The sequence below is a fragment of the Astyanax mexicanus genome, chromosome 19, assembly GCF_023375975.1.
Source record: "Astyanax mexicanus isolate ESR-SI-001 chromosome 19, AstMex3_surface, whole genome shotgun sequence".
Taxonomy (NCBI): Eukaryota; Metazoa; Chordata; class Actinopteri; order Characiformes; family Acestrorhamphidae; genus Astyanax; species Astyanax mexicanus.
In genome coordinates this window covers 32,143,157-32,163,566 of record NC_064426.1, presented here as the reverse complement: position 1 = coordinate 32,163,566, position 20,410 = coordinate 32,143,157, and the positions used below count along the sequence as shown (strand labels likewise).

Here is a 20,410-nt window from a genome sequence, read left to right as displayed (position 1 = left end):
GCTCCCGGAGACAGTGTGTATACACTGCTGCACCGCAGACACCGAGAGAGATAAATCACGTCCAGTGATGCTGAGAGGAGATCAAAATGTGTTAAATTAAGGCAAATATAAGTCGTCTCTGACAACAAAAAAAAAACAGTAGAAAAATACTATTCGGGAATGCTTCCATAGTGTATAGTCTCTCTATACAGTATAAGGAGAGCTTCATATTCTATAAACACTCATATCACAAGCATTCAGAACACATCATCTGTAATCCTACTGTCCCATCAGCCACGGTGCTGGAAATTATAAATAAGATAATACCATCGCTGTCATATCAACATCTCGTCAATTCATTTCAAAAAGCAAATGCTTATACATACACACTCCTACAGCCACAAATAAAGAAAAAAAATGGTACAGTAAGAAAAATGCTGAAGATTTATGACTTTTATTTCATTGCAGACATTATGAACCCAAGATATTTCATGGTTTGTCTAGTCAACCTCTTTTAGTTGGTAAGTAAAAGTCTATGTTTCATTGCAGACCCTGTTTTTTGGCTGGATGGTACTTTTCATCTTTGGTCCAAAGCACATGCCAATCATTTTTATAAAAAAAAAAAAAAAAATACCCAGAACACTGACTCATTTGACAAAAAAAAAAAATGTGATGGTTCTTCCCAGAAGCCTCTGAGCCCAAAAATCATCAGTGCGTTTTATAATCTGGTCTACATTATGTACGAATACTACCACACAGGTAGTAAGGAGCAGTAAATTCACTCTGCTGAAGTGGAGCATTATAACAGCAAGTTTTCAGTAAAGCTTTTTCCAGCACTAAGGCTGGGTGCTGCAGTATTAGCATTAGCCGCTAACTGCAGTGCTAGCTCTGTCACCGTTCAGAGGCGAGTATATTGGACTGTAGCCTGCGTGTTTATTGTGTTAAAACAAGCTATATAGGAAAGAAAACGCTAGCTGATAGCACTGTGGGTTACCGGAGCACTCCGGGTTCCTCAGTCTACCGCTATCGGGCGGCATTTACTAGCGCTAACTGGGGCTGGCTAGCGCTGCTGCTAACCGAGGCTGGCTAAGCGCTCGCTAACTGCAGCTAGCGCTTGCCTTGGACAAAATTCTGGAATTATAAGCTTACTGTAAATAAACGGAAGAGCTTTACTCACCCAAATAAACAGTTTTCAGGAGAGAAGTCTGTGTAAATTAACATACAGCACTCTTTTCACTTTAAAATAAAGTGTTTTTTTTTGGAATTACAGTTTTGTTTACTTAGGCACCCCCAGCAGCAAGAACTGCTGAGTTACCCTGTGTCCACACCAAACGCGACGCAAGCGACAAAGCAGCCGGAGGCAGTCGCTGCTCTGATTTTCGGTTCCTACTGAAGATTTATTCTGCCAGCAAAACGGAGAGTGGGAACAGAACTGAACTGAGCTGATCTGAGGTACCCCACTATACTACTAACCAGAAGTAAATCCTTAGAGAATTACCTTATTTAATAGAAAACTATATTTTAAAACTGAGGATTTTTTTTTTATTAAATTAACAGAATGATTTATGACAACTAAGGGAATCATTTATTAAATTAACAGAACTTTTTATTGAAACAAAGGGAATTATTTATTAAAGTTAACGTAACTATTTATCAAAACTAAAGAAAGTATTTATTAAATTTAACTTAACAATTTATTAAAAATGAGGGAATTTTTCATTAAATTAACAGAACAATTTTTTAAAATTGAGAGAATTATTCATTAAATTAACAGAACAATTTATTAAAACTGAGGGAAATATGTATTATATTTATCAGAAAGATCTATTAAAACTGAGGGAATTATTAAATTAAAATAAAAACTGTTTATTAAATCAAGAGGATGATTTACTATATTTAAGCAAACATATTAATTGCATCCAAGGAATTATTTATTACATTAAGTTAACAATATTTTAAATTATTTTAAAAATATAAAATATATATAAATTAAGAGAATTATTTACTACATTAAGGAAAAAAAATATTGTATTTAAGTAAACCCATTTATTGTAATATGAAATATTTTATGTTAAATAATTGTACTTAATAGTAGTTATAAAAGATATAAAGATTTATTGTTTGTGAAACGTCTGTACGACTGTGGTTTAGGAATTGTGTAGATAGGCTGAACCATTGTTTCTGTATGTGTCATATTTGGAAAACGCCCACCAGCGACAGCTTGTTCTAAATGAGACACGCCCCCAAGCAACTCATCGCCTGTTGGACAGGCGACAGAGCGATTTTATCGCGTTCGGTGTGGACGTACAGTTAGAAGAGAAACATGGAAACACCCCTGTTCCTTACTAATGCGCTTTTTGATCTGCTGTGCCTTATGTATCTGGATTGTGTTAGGGGTCTAAAATGCAGGAATGTGTTTATATTAATAAATGAAATGTTGACCAGACAAATCATAAAATATATTTGGGCTCATGCTGTCTGCCATCATATAAAAGCCATATTAACTAGCATTCTTCACACTGCTCCTACTTTTCTGATTTGGGGTTGTACAAACAAAGGTGCTACAAAGGGTTTTTTTGAGAGATAGAAGATAGAATAGAAGACCCAGTCTGTTACCCCGAAGAATAATTTTTGGAGGATACGTTTGAGTATAAAGAACCTTAATCTAGAATTCACTGTGAATCAGGAATTTTGTCTCTTATTTATCTGAAAAATAAATACAGACACAGTAATGCATAACACATTACTAGTGCATCCCAAAAAATGAGAATATCATTAAAAAAGTTACTTTCAATGATAAAAAAGTATTTATAAGTAATTCAGATCAAAATGTGAAACTCATATAGATGTATTACACACAGAGTGATCTATTTTAAGTGTTTATATCTCTTATTGTTGATAATTATTATTTATAACCAATGACAACCCAAAAATCAGTGTCTCAGAAAATGTGAACACTATATAAGAACAATTGGTACTTTTTTTTCCAGTGTGGGCCGTGTGCCAAATCCTGCTGGAAAATAAAATCTGAGATGCACTAGTGCCTCAATGCAGGCTGAACCATTACATTAAGAAAAAATATTATTTTTGTATTTTTACAAAGCAGCACTGCAAATTATTTGTTTTTTGAGAAGACGGTCGCTACATATTTTTCATCCTAAAAAGAGGCGAACAGTGAAAAAGGTTAAGAACCTCTGTTTTATTGCATTGCTTGACGAAATCCTTTGTAGCACCTTTGTTTCAAAGAGTGAAGAGTAAACATTTTAGTTTTTTGCTGAATTGACCAGAACGCATCACACAAACAGTTTAAATAGTTTTCTCGTAATATTACCAGTTTGGGAGAAGATACACTCTTGAAAAACGACAACTACAACACTAATCAGGACTCAAAATTCCGCAAAATTCAGTGTCTCTCTCCAGCCTACATTCATCAACTGTCCTATGGCAACAGGAAAATCTCAACAAGTAATTACAACAAGCTGGATTCCAGTCCATCTCCACACACGGTATGTACAGCTTTCTATTCACACAACGTAAAAGCAAACGTCAGGCTCTCGGCTAAGCGTTAAAGACCCGGGACAAATTATTCAGCTTTTTTAGTCACTAGATTATAGGAGTAGATCTAGCAGATTTCTAGTAGAGGTCTATCTCTGCTCTCGCTCGTAATGTCTGGGACTGAGAGGTCTTCTCCTTTCTTTCAGCAGTACAGTCAAACATCTCTAACAATGTGAGTGAAAAAAGATAAAATTGAATGCATATTGGCTTATAAAAGGTACATAAATAAGTGTGTAGTTTGTCATCTCGTGGTGATTGTGTGCAGTGAGCAAGCGCTGGTTAAAATCTAAGTGGCGTCTCTAGTGGAGTCTCATGGTCCATATCCACTGAAGCCAATTTCAAAGCTTTTATGCGATTCAGTCATTCGCAGATAAAGACGCTGTCGGTCTGCTGGAGCTGCTGATGACGGCCGTGGGCTGGACGACGGTGGTCCGGGTGATGAATGATGATCAGATGAGGGGAGCCGATCTGTCGTTGGTAACGGTGGGCCTCAGCTTCACTGTAGCGAAGGGATTCCCTCCACTGTGGGAAGGACGAAAAAAAAAAACACAGTATTATTATTACAGACAAGTTTTAAACTTGGACTTTAGTATTATAAATAGTAATAGTAAGGAGATAAACTGCACAAAAGGGTTTTGAAAAGAGCTACAGAGTTTAATAAAGGGGGTAAAGAAAAAAGGTTTGACCAACACCATAAGAGCTTTGAGCTCTAAAGCCTCATCTAGATGGGATTAGTTTCTCATGGAGTCCTGGGGTAATTTTTTTCTTTTATGCGTGATCCTCTGTGATTTTATTCCTGTCCGGAACAACCATGTGTGTGTTTTTCTCAGGCTGAATTACCTATTATTTTTTGCTGCGGTAATTTTATTCCCGTCTGGAAGCACATCTCTGAGTTCTATTTGTCCACTGCCACGCCCCGTGATTACACTTTGGGCGCACGTTTCCATGGAGATCCACATAAACACAACAGTGAGTGGAAATGAATACAGCTCACAGATGCATTTCCATACAGACTCCAACACTTTGTGGTTGTGAACTGTACTTTCGAATTGTCTTTCAGAGAGTTTAGATGCCGCCATCGTGCTCTGTGTGCAAAATCTGATATCACGTGACGTGGCGCAATGTCATGTGACCGAGAAAGCCAAAAAAACTCACTGGTCCTCCTGTGTTTTTAATTGCAGTCCGGATGCAGGAGTCTTATCACTGAGTAGAAGAAGTGTGAAATATTTTTCACAGAAGTCCCCCTGAGAAACTAATCCCGTCCGGATAGGGCTTTAGATCAATTTAATCACTTTTTTTTAGACCTTAATAAATTAATAAATGAGCTTGTTAGGGCTTGTTTACAGGCATTACTAGGAAATGTTAATTTCACAGCTTTATAAACAGTCTGACATCTCAAATCTTGTCCTAACAATCCTCTAAGCAGTTGCCTAAAACAATAAAAAATTTGAAGGGTTCAGGTAGTCAAATTGTGGGAGATAAAGGAAACTTTCAAAACCCATAATTAACTGCAATAGACCTTTAGTGCACTTTCACTTTTATAGCTTGTTTGCTCTGGTCTGATCAATTAACGAGTTTGTAAAAGCTGGGAGCATTTTCCTCTAGAAAGTTTGGGCCAAACTAAGGGTGTTTTTACACCAGCAAAATTTTATCTGGTTAAAACTTTAATTCTGTTTGAATGAGCAGGTGTGAAAACAGTAATCGCACCACTTTGTTTTGTGGTGAGAACGTGATCCGGTCTCGATCCGAACCAGCTATTAAAAAAAAAAACTCCTTGAATTTGAGCTAAACTGCTGATAAGGCGCAGTTTAATCTGATATATAAGCCAGATAACACTAATTACCACAGCTATAAACAAACACGGTCTCTGCTGCTCCATGCTGTTTACACGCGTGGTCTGTACTGCATTCACTGCTCGCAGTTGCGTGACTCTGTTTCCTATTGACAACACTGTGTTTGAAAGCACAGCTGCAGTTTTTTTTGTGTTCAGTGTTAAAACAGCTTCACACTGCGCTGATATTTACTTTCCCGTGCCAGATAGCTTCGACCAATCAGAGGAGACAATGTGCTTGCGTGGTTTATTGGTGCAAAACCAAGGGAAAAAAAACATTCCAAGCAAACAAACTAATCAGCTGATCCAGAACAGAGAAATGAACTACAGGTGTGAAAACACCCTAAAACATCCAAAGATCCAGAACAATCCAGGTATGTGTGAAAGCACAAAAAAGTGTTAATAGTAGAAAAAGTGTTTTCACACCGCAAAAAAAATGAATCATGGTTTATTTGTTCGGACAATCTTTTTTTTGTCCGGAACATGGATTGTGGAACCCTTTACACAAACAAGGGAGGCATTAAAACACACTAAAGTTGAGATATCTTTGGAAGTTTAGTCTATACAATCTAGTCTAGGATATACAGTATCTGAACAGTGAACAGTGACGTACTTTTGTAAATCAGTCGGGATTAGAGTGTTTGCTAAACATGTAAATGCCTTAAATGTAAATGTAGTGTATTGTACTCACACTAAGAAAGGAGGCTTTGCGATTCCATTTGTCTGAGGAGCCTACAGAGAGAAACAACAAGAAACACGTCATCTCAGCATGCTGTTTCACACCCAAATACATATTAACCCTTTAACTTCTGCTCAGCTGTCTGGTAGAGTCTCTCTCTATTTTTTTTAATGCAGGCGTTGAACTGAATTCAACCTGATTGTACATTCTCTACTAACAGTGAGAGGAATGTTAGATCTCAGTGTCTTGCAACAGTATGCTATTTTTATTTTCTAAAAAATCACTTCACACACATTGATTGTTTTTGAAGAGGGTAATAATGTACAATTTTCAGCACACTATATCTTCAGAGGCTTTGATGAATAAAGTCAGGCAACTTTGTATAAAATTCACTTTTTTATTATTATTTTATATATGTGGTGTGTGTTTGGCAAGTGTCATCTTATTTTTTTTTATAAATGTGAGAGACATAACTCATAATTATGAGATGGTTAGTCATAATTATGGGATAATTAGTCATGATTATGAAATACTTAGTCATAATTATAGGATGCTAAGTCATTATTATGAGATAGTAAGTCACAATTATATACAAAGTCTTAATTATGAGATGCTAAGTCATTATGATATTGTAGGTCATAATTATGAGATAAGTTATAATTATGAGATACTGAGTAATTATTGAGATAGTAAGTCATAATGTCATACTAAGTCATAACTATAATATACTAAGTGATAATTATGATATGATAAGTCATTTTAATAAGATAGCAAGTGATAATTATGAGATGCTAAGTCATAATTCCGAGATAATAAGTCATAAAATTGAGATGCTAAGTCATAATTCCGAGATAATATTCATTATTTTGACATATTATGACTTAAGTATCTTGTAATTATGACTTACCATATCATAATTATTTCTTTGTGGCTCCCTTAAATAAAAAAAAAGGGTCTTTACAAAAAAAATATATATATATATATTATTGTCTCAGTCACACACACACACATACAAAATTACAATATATATATTGTTTATATATTGTGAACAGAGCACAGGTGTGACTGTAAATAAACAGGCCTGAAATGTGCTGCCAGATGTTCTACACAAGGTCAGTGCTGTTCTGAGGTCAGGTGTCACTATCATGAAGAGAGTAAACGCAAAGCTGATCTGTGATCCTGATATAAAGGTGAAGAGCAGTCGAACAGGTTTGAGAGGTTTGAAGTCCGTAACTCTGTCACGAGGACTGAGCCATCGCATAATCGGCAGGATGGAATCTGGCCCTGCTGGAAGGGCTGGTCAGCTTTTCCTGCAGCAGACTTCTGTCTAAGAACACTTTTTACTTGCTATTGTTAAAAACAGAAGTACATGTCCTGAAGCAACGTTACAGTATACACTTGTAAATACTCTCGTAAATCATCAGGAGCATTTCTTTTAAATGCATACTGAAACACAGTAATGCAGACACAGTTCAAAAAGAAACAGTGATTGAGTGAGCTGTTGCAGGAACAAAAGTATTGGGACACTAAACCCTAAACCATATTTTTCCCTTAATAGCTAAAATGTGTTCCTCTGAAGTTATAAAACATACCAGACCTGCTTAAAATTTTAGAAACACTTCCTAACCTTTAAAAACACTTTTACTGTGTTAATTTTCGGACTCTGTAGAGCCCTCTCAGGTTCAAATGTGCTATAGGCGTGGATGATGTTAACGTGTACATTGGTACGCAGACACATCACAATATGCAGATCAGCCAATCAATAATACCGCCCCCTTGCTGACGTCCAACCATCTGCATCTCACCACTATCAGAGGAACACTGCTTCTGCTGCAGCTCAGCCAAACATCTCTCCCTCCTGCCCCACCTCTAAACCCATACATCACCCAGTGCCCCTCAGAAAACTATCCCTCCCATTTGATTTTACCATTTTGAAAACCTCTGGAACAAAATCAAGAGGAAGATGGATGATCACAACCATCAAACCAAGCAGAACTGCTTTAATTTTTGCACCAGGAGTAAAGGCATAAAGTTGATTAAAAGCAGTGTGTAAGACTGGTGGAGGAGAACATGCCAAGATGCATGAAAACTGCGATTAAAAACCAGGGTTATTCCACCAAATATTGATTTCTGAACTCTTAAAACTGTATGAATATGAACAGCAAAAACATAAACTGATTTAGAAATTGAAGTGGTCTCTTATTTTTTTCCAGAGCTGTATACAATATTAGAAAAATAGCTAGACTTACAGCTGTCACAATAGTTACATTATCAATGTATTGTAAAATAAATGGACATGGCCACAATAATGGAATCATTTACAATCTATCTATCTGTCTATCTGTCTATCTATCTATCTATCTATCTATCTATCTATCTATCTATCTATCTATCTATCTATCCATCCATCCATCCATCCATCCATCCATCCATCCATCCATCCATCCAATACCTAGTGTCTAACACAAGAGCTTAGTAGAACCAAGAAGCTAGTATATAATGCCTTAATGAATACTTAAGGGAGTAAATTCCATAGAAAGCAGAGTAGCACAGGCACAGGCTCTACACTAGATGGCAGTAGTGACCTGAGTTATAAAGATTATGGAGTTTGGACACACACATACACACACACACACACACACACACACAGTACAGCTAAATCTGACCCTCAGAGGGAGCCAAGCCAAAACATCTGGAAAGAGCACCTGTCCAGCTGCAGTGTTTAATCTGCAATCTAATATGATAGGCCAAGTCCCAGCCCTGCATGTCACTGTTTTGGACTAAAGATAAGCAATATGTGGTGGGAGAGTAGAGCCATCTATTTAGGATCTACAGCTCTGAAAAAAAAAAAAAAGAGACCACTTCAGTTTCTGATTTTTGCTATTTATAGGTTTATGTTTGAGTAAAATAGACATTGTTGTTTTATTCTATAAACTATGGACATTTCCTCTTTTTTATTTGATTTCTCTCTTTCCTTGCATCCATCCATCCATCTCTCTGAATTTGTTGTTCCAGGGTTGTTGCCGCTGTCGGCACTAACCTCGCGAGAACTGCCACTTGCAGCAGTCTGGGACAATACTATTACAGGAGGATGGCGGGAAAGAGGGGTAAAGTATGATAGTTTCCCGAGACTTGGCAAGACCTGGCCAGTATGCTCAGTATCATAGGAATACTGAGAACTCGATATGATATAGGCTCCTCAGAAAAGCCTAATTAGCATTTTTCACAATAACATATGGGCATAGTGTGGATATTATCTGATCAAAGCTGCCTCTTCGTCAGGTATCCTTAGGTTATCTCTGATTTGTGATGATAAGCAAAACCTGTGGCAGCAGGTTGGGTAAGCCTGTCCTAGGAAAGTATAAACAGTAATACTCTACTTTTTGAGTCAAGTTACTTTTACAGTCCAGCACTGCGTCTAAAATCAGCAGAGCAAATCAGCAAAATTACTCCATGTTTCATTATTCCTTCAGACTGCACCTCTGGATTGATACAGGAGCACTATTTATTAGCCTTCTCTTTCCTAGTCGTTCACGCTTGCTTTCTTTAAACAAGGTAAATGCCAAAGTGGCTAATTTTATCCTGAGCTTCAGCTAAGGTTACCTAACCACAGCTAGTCATTTATCACAACCGCTAGAAAAAGATTTTATTGAATGCATTCCTACTCAGTGGTCTACATGCAGCTGGGTTAATAAGAATATTTGAGATAGGTAAAGTCATCCAGACTAGTGCTGGCTAACACAGTCAGTCATGCTACAACATGATACTGTGAACTTCTATCAGTCACAATGGACACGTCAGAAATATACATCAAAAACAGAAAAGTTGACGCTAAATTGACTCAATGTAGCTATGAACATGATTACACATTGCCATTGCAAAAGTCCTTGTTCTGCCCTCATCTGTGTAGGTTCAGTATCCTCAACCTGGCAACCAGTGTGAGCTTTGCATCTGTGTATCATTTAGCACATATTGTTCCTTCAACTAATTTTTTATTTGTTTTAATCCACATTAATAGTGTTTAAATGCACTAGTATTTGTACAGCAAGTGCCTGGAAATAAATTTTGTGTTCAAAAAATTCAGTGCAAGGCATTTAAATATGTTCGCAAACTTTAAATAAAAAAATTCAAACTCCTTGACAGGTCAGATTTTTTTTTAGCAAAAGACGCCACATTTAGCACAATTGTAGAACCATTAACAATGCTTTTTACATTGTGCTTTTTGAGCCTGGGACACTGACTTATAGTGTTTTGGTTTTATGTATTTTTATGTCTTTTTATTGGGGATGCATCGAACATTGTCAAAATGTCAAAAATAAGAATTTTGCAAAATAAGAGAAAAAGGCTAAATAAAATATATACAGGACAACAACATTTTCTTTGAAATGCATACAAAAATGATTAACATATTTACTTTATGCAATATTAAATGTTTTTCCGGCTTAGTTTTTAGGTAAAAATAAATTCTGTTGCATCCATTTTTTTAAATACTTTTTAGTTCCTGGTGATACAGTTAAGCTTAGATCTTTAGTTATTCTAAGTTTTACAGTTTGACCTTTTTGAAAGCTTAGTCATTTTTCCTTGACTATCAAAATAACCTGCAGATAACTTTGTTATTATATTCCAAATATTATAAACAGCAGTGTCAGTTCTAGTTATTAGCTTATCTGTGACTCGTTTACCCTTTTCCCCTCTCCTTTCTTGTTTTCTCTTTCGCTTCTGTGCCATCTCCTCTTTCACCTGAGCATGAAAGCGGGAGGTAAACATTTCTCACACAACCGCCTGGGCTATGATGCATTCCTGCCCCCACCCCACACCCCCAGCTAATCTGATAAAACGGGTTGTGTGAGAAAGCTGGCCTTTTTGTCACAGACACAGTCATCTTCCTGCTCTGCTGTCTCTGATGAAAGAAGCGCTTGTGGTGTGGCATCTCTGTGTGCTGTTTTTGCCTCCGTTCTCCAGGGCTGTTCTCAGCACACAGCCAGGCCCTGCCTGAGTAATTACATGGCACGGGGCCCTCTTTAGCCACACCAGTGAGCCAGGCCTCAGCGGGGGGGACAGGTGTTGGACAACAGGCTCCATCCACACCTACATAGTGAACTCGAAGTCTGAATAGAAAATACTGACTGTCCTCAAAGAAAGCAATGGGATACAGTAAATATGATTACATCACAGGAGTGTAAACATTAGAGAAGGTTCTGAATCTCTGAAAAACAAAAGTTTGGCTTGGCTGTGAGCATTGCAGCTTCAACACTCTTGATCCAGGCTGTTGCTATCACAGCTAACCTGTTCAAACCACCTGCAAAGCCTAGCTTTTAGCACTGTGCATATTCTCAATCACTGTCCCCAGAACGATGTGTCCTGTATTCTGCCATATTGCATGTCAAAACTGGCTAAGAACACATAGAGTAGAAAGCAACACACCCAGCGGGAGTGTGACTTTAATTTACCAGATCTTTACACAGAAATTAGTGTAACAGTGCATAGAGTGAGAATGGTACTCGTCTGACAGCAATGTGGCAAGTCTGAAGTTTGGTGGAAGGGGGATAATGATTATGGTTATTTTTCATGAATTGGGCTCAGCTCCTTAGTTCCAGTGAAAGAAACTCCTAATGTATCAGCATACCAAGACATTTTGGACTTTTTGACTTTTTGAATTTCAAGCTCCCATTTTTGCAGAAACGATAAGCGGATTGCCCTTTCTTGTTCCAACATGATTGCGATCCAGTGCACAAAGCAAGATCCATAAAGACATAGATGAGAAAGTCTGGTGTGGAAGAACTTGACTGGTCTGCACTGTAGGGCTGCACGATATTGGAAAAATTTTACATTGCAAATTTTCTTTTTTTCGATTATATATATCGCAATATTAAACAATGCAGGACCCATGACGTCACCAGCCCCGCCCCCACCTGTGTGCTGTCTCGCATCTGGACCGATTAAGAGCTGAGTCAGCGCTGAGCACTCCAAACCCGAGGAAAACAGCAAAACAACAGTAATCGGCCCTTTAATCAGGGATTTAAATGGCTTTTTAAAAGGTAAATAAGAATGTTTTTTTGGGATTAAAAGCGTAAATTCAGCTGTAACTTGAAATATCTCCACAAAACTGTACTGGACTGAGGTGCACAGCTTTCGACACGTGCGTTTACAAGCATGTGGATGGAAGCCATGCAGTTACTTCCTGTTTATTCCTGCCCCCCTCCCCTCGTGCTTCTCCCGCAGACAGCAGGAGCAGCCTGTCACTCACACAGACACAGAGACAGCGCTGTGTATCTACTTCTTGTGTCAAGAATCAAAACGTTGCAACATGACGTGTTTGATTTAATTGGCTTAAGCTTCTATGCACCTCTTACAGTGTGACTATTGCGCATGCGAACATCACAATGACAATGCTTAAACAATATATCATGGAGCCCTACTTCACGACTTCTAGAAGAACAGTCAAAAAGAAGATAATAAACACACTCCTAAACCTTGTGGAAAGCCTTCTTTTCACAGGAGTGGAAGCTGTTGTAGCAGTGAAAGGGTGGTCTAGCATCATCTGCGAAGGCAGATAAGCGAATAATTTTGACAATATAGTTTATATAGTCCACAGCAGTGTAAACAGTTCCGTCCATCCTGTAATAAACAGAATGATCACAAAGACAGACGCCCAATTTAATGCACACTACTCTACTACTACCCCATTACATTACTTTAGCCTCCGAACAGCCATGTGCACAGAGCACGGAGCTGAATGAATAGTGGGTGAGCTCTTGGCCGACTGACCCAGTCCAGCGTGTAGACAGGTGCCAGTTTCAGGTTGAGGTCAGTGTGGAATTCCATCGTCCAGGCTGAGCAACAGGGCCGGATGCGTCACTCACGTGGGCATGGCGGCTACCGGAGGCTCCGGGGCTCACCGGAGGATTGTATGGGCAATGAATATTTCACGCTGCTCAGAGAGGAGGAGTATCCTCTTTCAGGGCCTCACCATTCAAGCCTCATCCAGGCAGATACCCCAAATATTCACTACTACTGCTCCTCTGCTCCTCTACTATCCTATTATAATTTAAAATATAGCTTTAGATGAGAGCCCACATTGACCACATGATGGTGTCTAAGACTACACAGATCAGAGGCAGCCCAAAGCCCATTCAATTAAAGAGGAGAGCACAGCTGGGATCATATATCACATCACGCTAGCGCCGGCAACAGAATTACAATAGGGCAATTAATAAACGATCTTGGCTAGAGGCAACTGTGCTTTTTTAAAATTCTGTAATCCAGCAAAAGCCCTGCGTCAATATAAGCAAAATTATTTACATGTAACCTGGATGCTGCCACTGATAAGCATACGTATCCTCAATTTTTGTTAATGATTTACATACATGTAAAACAATACACAGCAAGGCCGGGAAAAGAGTGGCCTGTAAGCTCTACACTGTTTACACTGTTAGCACACACATCAGTTTTTATTTGCTAATGGCTAATTTCAGCTTATGAAAAGCCTTACTTGCCATTAAAGGGTTTCTGCTGGTGTTGCATAGAAGGAATAACATATGGGTCAATATAACCAATATACATTCCCTTTTATGAACATTACATTACATTACATTACATTTGGCAGACGCTTTTGTCCAAAAAAGACTTACAATAGTGAAGTACAAAAGTAATAGAAGTTAAAGGTAAAACATCTTTAGACAGGGCCTAAAGGAGGTCGAAGGGAAATAATGGGATAGAGGAGTGAAGGAAGGGAAGAAGGAAATGAGGTTAGAAGTAGTTAGTTTGTTAGAGGTGTTAGGAGAGTAAGAGCTCTTTGAAGAGCTCTGTCTTCAGGAGTTTCTTAAAGATAGTGAGAGATTCTCCTGATCTGGTAGTGGAAGATAGTTTGTTAGAGGTGTTAAGAGAGTAGGTGCTCTTTGAAGAGCTCTGTTTTCAGAAGTTTATTAAAGATAGCGAGAGATTCTCCTGATCTGGTAGTGGAAGGTAGTTAGTTAGAGGTGTTAGGAGAGTAAGTGCTCTTTGAAGAGCTCTGTCTTCAGGAGTTTATTAAAGATAGTGAGAGATTCTCCTGATCTGGTAGTGGAAGGTAGTTAGTTAAAGGTGTTAGGAGAGTAAGTGCTCTTTGAAGAGCTCTGTCTTCAGGAGTTTATTAAAGATAGCGAGAGATTCTCCTGATCTGGTAGTGGAAGGAAGTTTGTTCCACCATTGGGGAACTCTGTATGAGAACAGTCTGGATTGCTTTGTGTGAATGTTTGGCAAAGCGACACACCGCAGAGCTCGCACGGTCCAGCACATTGCAGAGCTTTAGCTCTCCCTCGTGTAACATACAGTCAATATAACTCTAGATACGGGTTTTAGAAGAGTTTAGAATTGCTGAATTTCTCCTCTCCTCTCGCTCGTACTCTCCGCCTCCTACTAGTCTTAACGTTGTGTAGATTCAGCCTGTTGAATTTGGCAACCCAAATAAGTTTTGCGGCTGGGGAGGGGTGGGCGGGGCAGACTACTCTCTGTGGTGTTTTGAAATTAGACTGCTGTAGCCATTTCACACACTTGCTCTAAGGTCCTACATGCACCTCTAAGCTATCAATGTAATTAAAATAATTTTTGAGACAGATAACTTGATAAAATTATTCAAAATGTTTGCAACAATCAACCACGCGTTCATCAAATGCAATTTTTTTTTACTAAAATCATCCACCCTGTCAATGCAAGCTGCACAATTTTTTTTACAAATGCATGCAAGTGAAATTTGAAATTAAACTGGAAAGTCTGAAGTTTTATAATTATGATAAAATGTCAAAAGCCTTTTTTTTTGGATGGCCAAAAGACACAGTATTTTGATTTAAGATTTTGTAATATCACTGAGATACTAAATTAAGACCATCACAATAACAAACCAGCAAAAAGAAAAGTTCACTCCAATATTAAGTTTACAGACTTTACAAGCCTTTATAAGCCTTTATATGATTCCTGTATTTTCTGACGGACATAAAATAACAAAACAAAATAACACTGCCCAAAATTGATAGGTTCATACACTAAAAACAGGGTTTTTAAAAAACAGTAAGCTATCTTGCATTTTAAAATTGTAATTGTAGATAGCAAGGCGCAACAAAGAAACAAACAAGAAAGGGTTTTTTTAAGACTTTTGGAAAGCTTGAATATACTGTATAACAAGACAAATTAAGGCATATTTTTGGTTTAACATATCATAATATTTCAATATATTCTCACGTTACGTAATATTTATCTTGATACACATATCTGCAGTCATCAGGGGTGACATATTCTTAAAGGGTCACTAAATCCCCCTGATTTTAGCTGACTCCACCCTTAGCTCAATTTTGAAAAATGTAAAGAAATGGGAGCAATAGTTTGGAAGGGGCACTGGGTGATGTATGGGTTTAGATGCAGGGCAGGAGGGAGAGCTGATTGGCTGAGCTGCAGTAGCAGCAGTGTGCGTCTCATAGCGACGAGACATCATCCTCGCCTATAGCACTGTTGAACCTGAGAGGGCGCTGCAGAGATGGACATTTTTTACCACAATAAAAGCATTTTTTAAAGGTTAGGAAATGTTTATAAAACTTTTAAGCAGGACTGATACGTTGATTTAATTCATAGTAACATTTTTTAGCTATTAATTAAAAAAATATATGATTTAGGGTTTAGTGGCTCTTTGAAGAATTACTATTTAAATATGGTGATTTAAAATATACTGCACTTGATCTAATTAAACAAGGCCAATTATGCTCTCTGTGATCAAATCTACAGTTGGATCAGTGTTCTTTAAACACCGATGGTATTTTTCACGATAAAACATTCAAATACTGTTAAAAAATAATTAAAAGCAGAGGTATCCAGGTCAGTTGACTATGAAATGGTTGTCTTTTTTCAGTCAGTGTGCTGTATGGCACTCCTCTGTCCTCGCACTGAGGAGGATTTAGCATTGTTCCACAGGCAATCCTCTTTCAGGTGTACCTGATCCTATGATCCACTGAGCCACGTGGACTGTAATAATACCCGTGTCACACCGGCCCGTTTGGCACCTCCGCAGCCTGATAAATGCTACACAGTTATTTGAATTAGGTCATGCTGACAGCTCTGTGTGAGGTGTCCTCGTGGGTATGTGTACGTTTCTACAGAATGCATCAAGGTCTGAGCTCTTCTTCTACTCTGCTTGTAGAAAAAACAGTAGGTAAAAGAGAATAGAACAGATGATTTTAGTATTTATCATCATAGTGGTGTGAAGGGATTGGGATTAAAATGCATTGAACTGAATTTTGTTTAGCGTAAAAAATGATGAGGTCCAACAGGCTAAGCCCTGCCACTATGATCAGGAGATGCCATCAGCTACTGTAGCCCTAAAAGAGCACAATTGGCCTTGCTCTCTCTCTGGGTGGGTAGATGGCACTCTCTCCCTACATCACTCCAAAGGGTGATGTCGATCAGCACAAGGCGTCTGTGAGCTGATGTATCAGAACCGAGTCGCTGCACTTTCCTCTGAATGCAGTAATGCTGTATCAGCAGCAGTTCAAAAATGTAAAAAAAAAGATGAATATAATAATAATAATAATAGTTTTTAATAATAGTTTTTTTTTATATATATTTCGCATATTAAGAAAATACAAGATTTTCACCAGTAGTCGATGATCCAACATGTCACAATATGTCACAATATATGGGTTAATTTCAGTCAGTGGCGCATCTGTGTTTTCCACTGCCATAAATAAATAGCAACATGCCAGATATTACCCTGAACACTTCCATCACCACCAGACCACCACACCCATCAGTGTAGATATGTTCCTGAACTCCAGCGATATTTTAATAACTCAGACGCAAGACATGAAAATACATTGTTGGTAGGGTGTAAGATAGCAATGAGCATCCCAACATGCCTTGTGCAGGGTGTAAGATAGGGCCAAAAGTCTGTTGCACCAACCGAAGTACCACATTGTATCCAAAACTTCAAAACTATTTTGTATAATGAAGGCAGGCCCTTTCTGTTTGATTCCTCATGCAGCATATCAAGCCTACAAAAAGACCGCCAGTCTATAGCAAAACAAGCAAATGCTAAGGCTAAGTTAGCTCCGACAGTGTTACTATCCTGGCCCTGTACAGCTTATATCTATTCTTGAAGTCTGTGAAGAGGTACCGTATTTTTCACACTATAAGGCACCCTTAAAAATCCTTTCATTTTCCCAAAATGATGTATGTATAAATTTTACCAGTCAGGTTGTAAGGAGCAGTAAGTGAGGCCTTATACAGGAGTTTTGGCCTGTAGCCTATTGCTGACCCCAGTTAGCTCTGCTGGAGCAGCATTAGCATTAGCCGCTAACCTCGCTAAGCGCTAAGAGTTTACTGATTCCAAGCGTGATTAATGGTCCTGAATGCTTTATTTTATTTAACATATGCAAGCAAAGTCTAAAAATATACCCAGATCCAGCATTTTTGAGCTCTTCCTGGCGGTTTCTACACATCGTTGGGGGGAGGAAACACCTTAGATTTGATTAAACTGCCTTGCAAGACATTGCACTTACTGCGATGTGACTATTATGAGTGCATATAATGCTGAAATTATATATTGCAGCCCTAATCCACAGAAATATTCAAATTGATTTATGCCAGTGGTGTGCAGTGAGGCCCTTTTAACCCTTCAGAGAAGGGGTGACAATAAGTGCATGTAAATAATTATATCATTTTTAATCAGGAAATATATATTATAGTTATTGTAAGTGTATGGACTTATTTTATAAATTAACTAAAATAAAATACAGCAACTAATTCAAAGCACCAGTTTCTCTTATCTGACTGACAACGGTACTGACCAATCAAAGCTTTTTAAAATGGCTTCTGCCCCCTTGTGTCTGCTCGTGGACCCTTTTGCTGATTTTGAGAAGAGTGTAGTAATACGTCTGTTAGCAAAGTCGTAGGACAATCTAACCAATCAGATTCATGATTTTCCTTCCGGGGGCGGGGCCATGGCTGCCTAACCCCTTCTAAACGCTGCGCTGAAGGGGTACGCGTTGATTAGTCGTAAAACAGCGCGCATGCTGGCTTAATTCAGTAGTTAGCTAACTAACACGGAATTGCGACTGCAAATAAGACAGATATTGTGTCACATCATATTAAAAAGCCTTTTTAAAGGCTGTTCTTCTGGTTGGGGGGGGGGGGGGCTGATGGTTTGCAGAAGGGGTACCCACTATATTCACTGCACGCCACTGAGTTATGCTATAATCAAATAAAATGTGAGGTAAGATATTTACACCCCTGCTATGAACAATACCAAATCCTGATGCTCCTTAAAGATGATATGAATGAGTTACTGACCGAGGTTTCATAAGTAGAGGGAATGTATGTCTGCGTCTGTGACTTGGTAGAATTTCTCCTGATGGGTGAGTCGCTGTAGTCGGGTGGAGGCAGCACCATCCCATCCTCATCGTTGTCCTGCTGCGCCAGGTTTGCCACACTTTTGCTGCGCACTGGAGGATTCCCCACGCTGCTGAAAACCAGAACACACAATTAACACATACTGTATGCAATACTACCATCCTTTAACCATTTAATCGATTCACCAATGCATTTATTAAGTCTATTCATTTATTTGTAAATTAAGTAATTAATATGTATTAGAGACTGATTATTAGCAAATTATCTAACAAACAAATACCCTTAAACCTTTGTTCATGCCCTAGATCAGAGGCCAGAGCCCTGAGAGTTTAGCATTACCCTGTTTAAAGCACCTGAATAATTTTATTAAATAATGGATAAGCTGTAGTGAGCATGTCGCCGGAACCAGTACAGAACATTATGTTCCAGTGCTGTGCTTTAGTGTAGCTAACTAAAATAGGCACAATGGCTACAATGTAAATTATGGGGTAGCTTTGGTCTTATGCTTTCAACAAGGGAAATACTATCAACTACTTGCTGGGCACTGATGTGGATGCCCCATAGTCACAACTGTGTGTATTTGTGTAGTATGTTTACTTTGTGCAATGCTCAAAAAAGATGAAAATCATAATGATTTTTTTTCTACCATGCCAAACTTTAACCTTAATCAAGCTATATTAGAAGAGTGATTTACATAAAAACGACAACACTGCTCGCCAAAATTCTTGGAACAGGATGTAGTATCATGTCCCATGACTTTTGGCATATCCAATGTAAGCTAAAGAACGCTGAACTGACATGTGTGCAGGGCCTGAAACTGATCTGAATGCAAATTCCCGGTACATATATACATATATTCAAAAGTTTGGATACACCTAAAATTCAGTTTTTCTTTTCATTATTTTAACATTTTCTGCATTGCATATTAATACTAACTATACAAACTTTGAAGAAAATCATGACATTATATAGTAAACAAAAAAAAAAACAACAAAATGAATATATTTTATATTTTAGATTCTTTAAAGTAGCTCCTCTTTCTTAGATGAGTTTTGCACATCTTGGCTGTATTTTCTCAATTAGCTTTATGAGGTGGAGCTCCCTCATAAAGTTTTCAGTTAACAGCTGTGTTATGAAGAGTTCATTACTTGTTTTTTTTGCCTCTTAATGTGTTTGAGATCATCAGTTGTGAAGTTGTCAAGACGTAGAGTTGGTGTACAGTGAATAGCTCTTTTTTAATCCATATTATGGCAAGAACTCTTCAAGTAAGTGGGAAAAAAAAGACTTAAAATGACTTAAATGACTAAAAAAAAAAATCAACAATTTTGAAAGTATCGTCAAGTCCTGTCGCTAAGCACTGCTGTGCTTCTGTGTGTGTGCCTAACAAGTGGGGGTGTACGTGCCAAAGCAGCAATGGACGTTTGACTGTTGTCAGGGTTTTAATCAGTCAGTGGCGCACCTGTGTTTTCCGCTGCCACATTAGCAATACGGCAGAAATTTACCTGAACACACCTCACTTCCAGCTCACTACGCCCATCAGTGTAGATATATTCCTAAACTCTGCTGCTATTCAAATGACGCAGGTGGAAGGTGTGAAAATTGACTGTTTTTAGGGTGTGGGATAGCATAACTTGTGGCATGCCGGTGTATTTGCTGACTGCGGCTGAACAGTTAAACAGAGCTAAACCGAGGGAAATGGCTAGACTCTGCATGTACACTTTCCAGCTCAGGTTTCTCAGGACAATGAGCTGGGTTACACTGTAATGAATTTCCTCATTCTACTACGTAATTTATTCACTTGCATTTATCATTCAGAATCTGTGGTGCAGCAGCGCTCTCGGACAATGAGGGCTAAAGGTCTTCAAATGTAATGGGCCGAAAATAGAGCTTGACCCCAGCTTGGGTTTCCATGTCTTAAAAGGAGGACTGATCTGTATCAGCAGTAATCAGGAGGACAACAGAGTGGTGTGCGTTGGAGTGTGTGGGTGTGTGTG

At 38.3% G+C, this 20,410-nt stretch overlaps 1 protein-coding gene across 2 annotated transcripts in view; it reads right to left on the bottom strand.

Moving 5' to 3' along the window:
* Positions 1–1,230: 1,230 nt before the first annotated feature.
* baiap2l1b (BAR/IMD domain containing adaptor protein 2 like 1b) overlaps positions 1,231–20,410 on the bottom strand; it is an 82,571-nt gene continuing 63,391 nt past the window's right edge. The window contains exons 12-14 of one of the 2 annotated variants that reach the window (XM_022673275.2): positions 18,357–18,528; positions 6,057–6,097; positions 1,231–4,056 (exon numbers count right to left, since the gene is read on the bottom strand). In XM_022673275.2, the coding sequence (XP_022528996.2) occupies positions 3,984–4,056; positions 6,057–6,097; positions 18,357–18,528 (286 nt within the window). In that variant the 3' untranslated portion in view covers positions 1,231–3,983. The remainder of the gene's footprint in view (positions 4,057–6,056; positions 6,098–18,356; positions 18,529–20,410) is intronic. The other variant, XM_022673284.2, reaches the window with a different exon arrangement.